This window comes from Gobio gobio, assembly GCF_949357685.1.
Source record: "Gobio gobio genome assembly, chromosome: 19".
In the NCBI taxonomy this organism is placed as follows: domain Eukaryota; kingdom Metazoa; phylum Chordata; class Actinopteri; order Cypriniformes; family Gobionidae; genus Gobio; species Gobio gobio.
In genome coordinates, this window is record NC_137112.1 from 10,120,218 (window position 1) to 10,131,635 (window position 11,418).

At 40.3% G+C, this 11,418-nt stretch overlaps 1 protein-coding gene across 1 annotated transcript; it reads left to right on the forward strand.

Annotated features, from left to right (window-relative positions):
* Window positions 1-276: 276 nt before the first annotated feature.
* On the forward strand, window positions 277-10,283 carry b3galt6 (UDP-Gal:betaGal beta 1,3-galactosyltransferase polypeptide 6). Its single transcript, XM_079844097.1, has 2 exons — window positions 277-617; window positions 7,681-10,283. The coding sequence occupies exon 2, from the start codon at window positions 7,688-7,690 to the stop codon at window positions 8,690-8,692; it is 1,005 nt and encodes a 334-aa protein (XP_079700223.1). The 5' UTR covers window positions 277-617; window positions 7,681-7,687; the 3' UTR covers window positions 8,693-10,283.
* The last annotated feature ends 1,135 nt before the right edge of the window (window positions 10,284-11,418 follow it).

Here is an 11,418-nt window from a genome sequence, read left to right on the forward strand (position 1 = left end):
TTAATATCCCGGGAATGAATAAAAGTCAACACGGCTTGCCATACCCAGATGTCTAGGACAGTGGCACCCGAGCTGAGGACAAATAATCCGCTCCAACGAATGAAATGTTTTAAAATTCACAGCTAATTTTACATAATTTTGATGTGATACGTTAAAACAACTTAATGTGGTTTACGTCTTTAAAGATTGTGAGTTTAATTTTTGTATAAAATGTTAAGATTTTGCGGACATGAAACCACATCGATGATGTAAACGTAATCATCCCTTCCGGTAGGTGGCGCAGGTCGTCAAGATAGATGTCTGAGCATTTCAAACTCTGCTTGTGAACGGGAAGTGCAGTGTGTGTGTGTGTGTGCTTGTGTGTGTATTTTAGCTAAAATGAAGAAATAAGGACGCGTTCAAACTCTTCCACTTCAGTCGGACCTTTTTAGTCGTTGCGATAGGTTTGTGTGTTTGCTGTGTGTAAATACTTTAGGTGTTGTCTGGAGAGGCAGAAGACGGACAGCTGTGATACATCTCCAGCACATCAGCTGCTACTGCAAAACAAAACAGCCTCTAATAATGCACAGGATGAGCCATAAACACAGTAAATGATCACTTTGGCGGAAATCTACCAGGTAATGTGCATTGATGCGTGATTTATAATGATATGATTTGGTTTTCTAATGTTTCTACAATATATATATATATATATATATATATATAATCTTTTTTTAATTATTAAAGATATATATCTTTTTTTAATTATTAAAGATGTATATCTTTTTTTAATTATTAAAGATATATAAAGATATATAAATCTTTTTTTAATTATTCTTTCATTATTGTTAATGTAGACATGCTATACTAATGCTGCCTTCACGTGCTATCGGAAATTGGATAATTCCGACTTCTGAAGTCGTGATTACGAGCTCATTGCATTCAAGTTTCAGAATGTGGGGGCGTTCATGTGCAATTTTTTACCTCGGAAACTCGTATTTACGATAATTCCGATAGCACGTGAAGGCAGCATTAATTCAAAATTAACTTGTGAATATTATCCATGCAGTTTTATAGGCCTTATTATTTGAGGATATTTTGGGAAAATAAAAAAATCTACAGTTTACCATGACTGCATGAAATAGTTGTACTTCTAAAAATCAAGGCCAAATTAAATTAAAGGGTAACTAACCCCTGCTCAGAGCTTAACTCCACCCACTGGCAATTTTCAAAAAATGCTGGAAAAGTGGGCAGAGCCCGGCGGAGACAGAGGGGATGAACCGAGGGCGGAGCTGAGCGGAGGGCGTGCACCCGAGACCCGCAGTGACGGATTGACTGACAGCTGTCAGATCGCGAGTCGCAAAGATGGAGAATGACTGGAGTGACGCCAGCTTTGCAACAGAGCGGTCATTTATCCTACCTTCACCTGAAGTGGAGGAGGGTGGATTGTCTGTAACAGACACAAACCCGGAGCCTTATCAATGCGAGCCGCTGCTCAAACTGCGTTAACTCCCGATGCCGACGATGCTAGTGAAGCAGCCGCGCAAGAGAACTGACCTAATCTATCTGCGTCCGCGGCAACCACTTGCGTGTCAGGGTTTGAAAAGCGCGTCTCATGTATGAAAATTATCTGTACACATGACGGGCGGCAATAATCTCGCAAGAAAAGCCTGACGTGTACTGACAACTGCATTATTTATCCGTATTTTCTTGAATACAATGTTAAAGCAAGTGTCAAGTGAGTTTCATTCATAATGTTTACTTCATGTAACATGACAGTTCATACTGGAGTGAAGCCGTTCTCATCATGTGATTGGGGGAAACATTTCTGAGGGCGTGGTGAGCTCGTGCCAGGGGCACGGACAGTGAGCCGTTGGAAGTGCCATCCTACGTCACGATGTACCACAACGTCCAATAGGAAAATTCAACTGCAGTAGCCACCGTTCAACCTTAAGAGGGCAGCACTTTGGCGGTTTTACACCATATTTTATAGAATTAAAACACTTTATACTCAAATGTCAAAACATTTACTCGAATCAATGAACAGCATTAATAAAGCCCCATTATTACAGATCATTAACTAAAAAAAGTTGGTTTAGGGTTTAGTTACCCTTTAACTAGTGAACTAAAGCAAACAGGTGTGGGAAAATGTAGGCTACACAACAACAAAAAGTTTTAAAATTGTGATTTTCATGGGGCTGTTCACACCAACACGAATATAACTCGACATTAAGACAACGCTCTGATTTTCGCATGTGATTTGTCTATTTAGACGTAAATATGGTAGACAGGCTGAATGAACATGCAGATCTACTCTCTGACAGTAGGTGGCGCATATAGAAAAACAGAAATACTTATAATGGCTTAATACCAAGCGGCAACCTCCCCCAGTTTCTCTTGAAGCCAATACGTGAAGTGAAGGCTCCAAAAGGGAGCAGAATTAGCCTAGAAATCTAGACGCATCCTAGCGGCAGCAAATCTAATTAGCAGACAGGGTCGTCTAGCAACTCTCCGTTGGCTTGCGAACTGGAAAAACCAAACTCTGGTCAGGCCAATCGCATCGTGTATAGAGTCGGTGGGCGGGCTTAACATAATGACGGCAGAATTGCGGCGGTTCCGGGTGCTACTCGTAAACAAAGAAGCTGGCGAACGGAGGTCTTTCAAATCGGCTTGGGCCGCGACTCTGGAAGACTTGGAGTTAAGCTTTTCTTTGAGGAAAGAACAAAGAACTGCACTGAAGTTATTCTTAAGAAAGGAAGATGTGTTCGGAGTTTTGCCAACCGGATATGGCGAAAGTTTAATCTATCAACTAGCTCCGCTTCACCTTCTTCGTTGCTCTGGTTGGTTGTAGCGCTATCCTATTGCTCGCAGAGGGAATTTGAAAGACAACCGTTTATCCCGCCCCTCGGATTGAGCCCTGCCAATGGTTAGAACAGAATTTCATTGAGCTCCATGTTAAAATGCCCAACTTTACAGCAGAATAAAACATGTTTACAGCCTGGTACAAATTGCGGGTTTGGTCTATACGGCTAATTTTGCCCTTCATGACAACTGTGAGGGTGGTGAATTTTTTTATAACTCATTCGTTTACATTATATAAAGCCTTAAAGTTCCGCATAATTAAGGGCGTGGCCACTTTGAGTGACAGGTGGATTGCCCTCTTTGTCTGCTGTCTGTTAGTCATTGCGTCACCTCAGCTCTTATAACAAAAAACAGAACAAAGTCTAAAAGCTGCTATGTGACAAAGTGTTCAGCAAACAAGCTAAAAAACACAGAAATAAGTTTTTATAAGCTGTCAACCCCATAAAACAAGCGTTTAAGAAGACAAAAGTGGATACAGGCAATAAGATGTAAAGCATCAGCAGGAAGAATGGGTCAATTTTGGGATCCTGACACTCCGTGTGCAGTAAACATTTTGTCACTGTTAAGTCAAATATTCAAATGTCAGTTTTATATATTATATTTCCTGTCGCTGATTACGTTTCCCTCTAGTGGGTGTAGTTCTCAGTGTCGTCTCAATTGCCGCTTTTATAGTATCGACTTTTTTTGTCCTTAAAGGGTCACTTCAGTGGTTTAGCATTAGGCCATCAGTAGAAACCCGGTAGTATATTCAAATGATGGTACTTCCCCCCTTCATATCCCCCTGAGACGAGAGGATTATGCATTTTATTTCTGGAAAAAAATCCTCCGAAGACGCAAATATCGTCATTTTGCGTCATCGGAGGAATTTTTGGCCAGAGGCAAAAACTACAGCCACTAGATGGAGCTGTTCCGCATGTTATCAACCCGCCCACAGGGGAGAGATCTCACGCACAGAATATAAGACACAGGCGGCCACACGGACAATAACAGAGCGCGGTGCAGAGTAAAGTGAGTATTTCAACTTTTCAATGAATTCCTGTGATAGTTTAGCTTCCATATGCGATCTGAAAACGTGCCAGACTGACGCTTACCTCAGCTCAGCTCTTCGTGATGAATGAAATCTGACACTGCTGCATCTGTGACGTGCTTTCGTTCGGCTCACTTACACTTTAGTGAAAAGACACGTTCAGTTTTTAATTGTAGTGTTTATTCTCTAACTAAACGAAATGATTGTATTACTATGAAAATAAAAACGACGGTGTACGTAGTGGCCTCTTAGGGCAGCGAAGCAAGTGCATTCTGGGAGTTGTTGTATTTCATCCACATGAGACAAAAATACATTTTCTGTCTTTTCTCAGTCTAGAAGGCACCAAATTCAAAAATAATTTCACATTTCTACTGCATAAATGACCCAGTTTAAATACAAAGCGTAGTGCTAAATCACTGAATTAGCCTTTAAACGCTTGTTTTTGGGTCAACAGCTTATAAAAACTTCTGGGTTTTGTTTAGCTTGTTTGCTGTACATTTTGTCACATAGCAGCAGTCAGAAATGACTAGGGGTGGGAGAAAAGGTCGATGCATCGCGATTCGTTATCCAATGATTCAGAATCGATTCTGTGTTCAATTCAAACGGCCACTTCACCACTGTGAGCCGTGCGCGGTCACTGGCCAAACAGAACAACCCGTTGATAGGTGAACGTTCGTATGCTGGTGAATTGCCTTCCTTTAAGATAAAATGGACAAACTACGACCTGCGCAGGGGCGTCGCACCCGTGGGGACACTTTTCCCGGTGAGAGGGTTCAACACCCGCACGTTTTATTTGAGCAGATTTGCTCAAACGCCTTACACCAGTCGCTCCTCCGTTTCTCTGGCCGATCTGTGTCTGCGCTGGCTGTGGCTGTCTCTCCATTTCAAAAATGGATTTTGCCTATTAGGTGCAAAGTTTTTCATTTCAAAAGCACTTCTAAATTAAATAATATTTCCAGCAAACGAAATTCTGAGCCAAAATAATTAAGTGGTGCTCAAGTAGGCTATACGGCGCTTTCCTGGCCATTAATGCTTAATAACACTCCTATGTCTCCGATGGCCGGGATATAAACCTACCAACATCCGTGGCATAATTTTTGAAAAAGACTTCGTTTTGGTGAGTGATTCGTTAAATGTCTTCTCAGCGAGCGCTAAGTTGTTTTTCTTCTGCATTAAGACTGTTTTAAAGATTTTTTTGTGGCTCTAAAAGGTTAAAGACATTTTTTGTTAAATTGTTATAACCTGCTAGTCTGCACCCCCGCTTTTGAAAAAATCATAAGAAATGGCATAATCGGACTAAAACTGTTACAGTCCTTTGCACTAAAATCATAAGTATGGCGTCATTTGAAAGCAGACACTTGGCAGTTTACTGTAAATTCAAAATTATAATTATTTTCATAATAAAAAATAGCTATAATTAGCTTCAAAGTTTTGTAAAGTTATTAGAAATATATTTGTATGAAATATCTTTATAAAATAAAATAAAATTGAAGTTGGCATTTTAGCAATCTAGAAGTGCACTACAGCTGAAGCCACATGTCTGACCATGTTATATTTCAAATCTGAAGATGATAAGTCTAAAACTCTGAATTTTATTAAATGTTTTTCAAGATCATGTCATATGATTTTATTTTGAGATTTCTCTAAAATGTTAACTGATGTTTATTGCCATCTCTTCTGAGCTACCATTCAGTTTATTGTCTCTATTGTTTTGAGGTGCAAACTGCCCATTCAGTTTCAGTCTCCCCAGAACACATTCACACCTCTCTGGTCTGGTTACGGCTCTAAATGATCTTATTCTTTTGTCTTCATTGTAATCACTGACGACTCTCTATTCAAACTGTTCTATTCAAACCTCATTTATGATCAAACTTCTCACTTCACCTTCTAAAGTGCCTCAAATGCCGTTGTTGACAATAGAAACATTTCAGTTGGTTTTTCATTTCAGTCTATTCAAAATTATTAATAAAAATAACGTATTTGCCCAGGTGGCAGGTGCATTGGCTAGCTAGCATGTTAGCTTAGCACACAATCAAAATACAATAAAGATTAAAACCATGTTTTTTTCTCCAAAATTACTTTATATCACAAGTGGGATGTTTTAAATAACCTTCTGTGGTCTCATTTGGCTTCGGATCAAAAAATCAGACAATATATCATTTTACAATATTCTGCATTTTGATAAAAGCTATGTCGAATAGCATTGCATTATAAATATAATCTATTATGAATACACCCAACATGGTATAAAGACAAACCATACATCGTCGCAATTGTGTGTTTATTATCTTCAAATATCTCTATTTGCATCTTTCGCAATCTCAGGAAGCTTTTATTAATGGACTTCTATTATGGCACATGGTATCTTCTTCGTCTGAATGTATCATATATGGACTACATGTGCACAGAGCGCCCTCCGGCTGCCAGTATGAATTGAAAACAACACAAGCGACTCCATCGCTCATGAATAGGCTACATCTGCGCATTTTGAGGAAGTATAGAATAAAAAATACTCCTCTGTTTAGAAATTTGACACAGACAAATGAGAATCTATCAATATGTCTCCTCATCTGCACACTTTTGAACTAAAAGCCCTGAGGGATGTTGATTTGTCGCGAGTCTTCCTGACGAGAATAGAGGAGTTTTTTATGAATGAGATCAGCTGAGGCTCATATTACAATCAAACGGTACCGACGCGGTTTTCATATTCATAACTCCTGAAACATATTAACAAATTACTGTCACTATAAGACTTTGAGAATAAAACATATGTAAAAAAATGGAAGCTTGACTCTTAGATCTTTTAAATGATGTTTAGTTTGTCACTTGTAATTTCTTACATCTGACAGTCATTTGAGCTAATTTAAACAAATAAAGCTTGAGGACGAATGTGCCCTCAATCCGGTTAACTGAAAAATTGTCACACTTAGTTGTAAATTGAGAACTGTTTATTCTTAATGATTGTTCTTTGCAATTGTATATATGGCTTAGGCTTACTATGTTTCATTAGAGCTTGTTAATCTTGAATATAACTGTTAATAAGTTTAAAGTATTGATAGAAATCATTTTTAATATGGCAATACTGTCAAACAGATATTCTAACTAAAAACAAAACACATATTAGCTTAAATTTTGGTTAAAATGTAAAGTTCATGTATTTGCACAGCAGGATAATTAGTTACCAAAAATGTATGTTAAGAATCGTTTTGGGAATCGGGGCGTTACTCCCAGAATCGGAATCGGATCGAATAGTTAAGTGCCTTAAGATTCCCACCCCTAGAAATGACAAGGAGGCCGCTTCATGCAATACAAAGTCAATGGGGAGCGTTGGATTGCCCCCCCCCCCCCCCCCCCTCAATTAAAAAAATTGGACATGAACGCCCTCTTAAAGTGGAATGGAAGCAGTCAAGTCTATATTATTTAGTAAACTGACTACACTGCTTCACTTACCGGAAATAGGAAGTGTGATATAAAGGTTTGTGAAATAAAATGACTTGTATCATGATAAAAGATTATCCAGAACCGTTAGCGCTAGTCTTCGGTTACATGACCAAATGCACCAATCTCATTGATTAGTCAGTTTTATTCACAGTGCAACTGAAAAGATATAAGAACGCCTCTCCCTCCCTAACAAATCCGATGGCATGCGTTGAATGCTCATATGCATCTGAACAGGCACATTAACAGCCCTTCATTCAAATTAAAATGTTAATCACGCTAAATGTTCTTTTTGGTGTGAACGGCCTTAATGTTCCACACATTTTAGGCAAGGCTTGTTTTCAAAAGTGACACGATTTCCTTCTGTTCCTCAGTGACATCATGAATTTGGTCCGTCTTGTGTGTCGTCATAAGACAGCCCTGGCGCTTGGTGTCCTCTTCCTGTTTGCCGTCGTCCTTTTGTTCCTCGCCAAGTGTACGTCTGAGACACTGAAGCCAGCCGAGTCCCCAGGGGCGGCGCCGCGGGCAGAGTCACGTCAAAGGCAGGCGGCAGGGCTTCCCCGTGCCAGAGAGCTCTCGGCATTCCTGGTCGTTCTCATCACCACGGGGCCAAAGTACACGGAGCGTCGCAGTATTATCCGGAGCACCTGGCTGACCAAGAAGGATCCCGAAGTGCTCTACTGGTTTGTCATTGGCACAGAGGGCTTACCTGCAGAAGACCTCCAGAACCTCGGAACCGAGCAGGTCCGTCACCATGACCTCCTCTTGCTCCCTGACCTCCGGGATTCGTACGAGAACCTCACACAGAAACTGCTTCACATGTACTCGTGGTTGGACCAAAACGTGGACTTTAAATTCGTTCTGAAGGCCGATGATGACACCTTTGCCCGCTTGGATCTCCTCAAAGAGGAGCTGAAGATCAAGGAGCCCAGTCGCCTTTACTGGGGCTTCTTCTCTGGCCGTGGGAGAGTGAAAACGGCCGGGAAATGGAAAGAAAGTACTTGGGATCTGTGCGACTACTACTTGCCATATGCTCTGGGTGGGGGCTACGTGCTGTCCGCCGACCTCGTGCACTACGTACATCTTAACGTGGGGTTTCTAAAGATCTGGCAGAGCGAGGACGTGTCCTTGGGTGCGTGGTTGGCCCCCGTGGACGTGAAGCGGCTTCACGATCCACGCTTCGACACGGAGTACAAGTCGCGCGGCTGCAGCAATAAGTATCTGGTCACACACAAGCAGAGTTTAGAGGACATGTTGGAGAAACATCAGACACTTCAGCGAGATGGGCACCTGTGCAAAGAGGAAGTCAAACTGAGGCTGTCCTATATTTACGACTGGGGCGTCCCACCTTCCCAGTGTTGCCAGCGGAAGGATGGCATCCCCTGATTCTTTGACACCTGTGATTCTTGTGCATTTTTTTTCCTCTTGCTATTTATTTATTTATTGTCAATGTCGACCTGAAACAGGTTACTTAAAGCAGCACTAGGTAACTTTTCAACCTTTATAATATATTTTCAAGACTCTTGTGATGATACATTGACTTACAATTGGTTGAATGACACGTCTGCCATAGCCTGACGGGGTCTGTATCGTTTTTAATCATACTTTTAAACTTCGGGTTTCGGGTAGTAACCCGAGAACAAAAAGAACTACAAAATTCGACTGCTTTACGGCATATACGTCACTTCCACCACCACCCCCACTTCCTTAAATTCGGACGTGCGAGCCCAACTATCATTTGTTTGCTGGATGTTATAGTAATGGCCGAAGCAGCACAGAAAAATACGAAAGCAAAGGTTTTGTCGGAGGAAAGCAAAAAGAGGAAACTAGAAAGTGATCGTATTAAAGGCAGGATGAGGATCAACATTGGGCCAGCGTTTGTTCGTTGGCGTGAGCTGAAGGAGGAGGGGCTACATTCTTGCAAGTAAATACGTAAGACGTGCAAAATCATATTTTAGGATACCTAACATGTCTGTGATATTTGTTTATTTGTCTTGCCTCAAGCTATAATGCAAATCGATTTTTCATCTTGTAGCTTGATATTATAATATTGACGATATATGGTTATTACCTACCACTCAAACATTGAACTGAAGTATCATATAGATTCTGTAAAACGGGAACCAATAGACTAGGCTACTATAATGACGCTGGCTTGTAAACGTGAGCATCGCGATCATTTGGCGTTTGAAAAAAAATAAAACCCATGAAATGATATTCATATGACATGCTGAAACATATGCCACTGTACCTGGGATGAAGACATTTCACACGCGACGCAAGCAGAACACCTGCATGTGAACTCCATAGACATGTGAACTCCTCCTGCAGTGTTCAGGGCTATCATGGTTGTCATGTCAACAAATGCATGTGCGATGCATCCACTGATGTAGAATGACAGAGTTTACGACAGTAGTAGAGGACAATACTGTTTCCCAACTGTAGGGGGACCCCTAGAGCAAAACCTACCTGGTGCTGCTTTAACCTTTTGAAATGAGAAATATGAATGTGAGAAATCGTAAATGAGATGGTCTGACCTTATCAGGCTGATTCAACATGGAGTCAGTTGGGAGATTCTAGGAAAAGTGATCTTTGCGATCAGATGTTTCTGCTGTATTCCCTGCATACACCTTCTGTACTTGATGTCCGCTGATAAAGTTTTCCATTTGTAATCCTGAGAAGTTTTGAGTATATGTTGTAATAAATCAACATAAGAAATGTGAACCAGACAACGTTTATTAACAGGACAGAAACTTGAAGATAAATGATAAATGAACCTAAAGTATTTTTTCCATTTGTGATTAAAGAACCTGAGATGGTTTTCCTTGTTTTGCTCACAAATTTGCCATATGATGATAAACCTGTCTTGAGGACTTGGTCACCGGGTCTGGCAGTATTTTTTTGTAATTTATGTGACGTGACCGAGTTGTAAATAATGTACCTCAGATTTTATTAAACATTTGTTTTGTTTTTACACCTCATCTATTGCCTTGTATGAAGTTTTTATTCAAAAGAAACTGTAATGCAGCTTCATAGCCTATAGGATGCCGTCACATCACCTTTGAATGCTGAAATTCCCCATATGAAATGCATTCATCTCAATCAGAATCTGCACTGTAATTCCATGCAAATATCCCCACATTTCGCATCAGATTCAAATTTGCTGAATTTTGAACACTCAAATTTGCTGCGTTTATCTTAGTCTGGGAGTGACTTCGGCTTCATGCATTGCGAAACTGATAAATGGACATTTTTGTCTGCAAAATTTCGCTTTTCCATGAAAAGACTTTGTCCACGTTAACTGGAAGTTGCAGATGATTTTACTAGGGCTGTAATCAACCAAAGAAAATCTTGGTCGACTGAAGTCCTGAAATTTTCGACTAAAAATCGACTAAAATAACGTTAGGGAAAAAAAAAACTTAAATGAATAAGCTGCACACTGTGCGCAGTACTTGGTAGCCTTGTTGTCTCCCTAAATTAATTATAAATAAACATAAAAAACTAGTAGGCTATTTGCTGTATATTAAATAGTTTTTGAGCTGATTATTTTGCACTGAAATGAGTCTGACACACGAGTCTGTCGGCTCTGACAGCGTCGCATCGCATGCACCTGCGCAATATCATAGACTATGACTTCCGAAAATATAGCACTATGTGTTGTTAACTAGATATCATCACAAGAACTTTTGAGGAATATGCAACATAATTTAGACAATTGTTTTTGTCATATGTATAATAATAACTGACAGACACTCATTTCAGCCGCTCTGTGCAGCTCAAACATGAGCTCAGTCAGCTGAGCTCAGCTTCGCGGCTGAGACACGAATAGACTATTAACTTAAAGCTTTTACTCTTAAACACAAAAGGCACGTCCTCTTTAATAAAAAAGGAATATTTATTAAACAAGCCAGATCAAGAGCAGAAAAAACGCTCTCACAATTAAATAAATAATATACAAGAAAACTAGCCTTCTTCAATCTGTCTCTCTCGCCTGCGGGTTGGGCTAATCCAAAATAAGTGAAACAATGGGGGTGTTCTGAAGACAGACTGTTACCTGTGAAACAGGGGTGCTCTGAAAACACCCCCATTAGCAATTAGTGCTTTCCACCTGA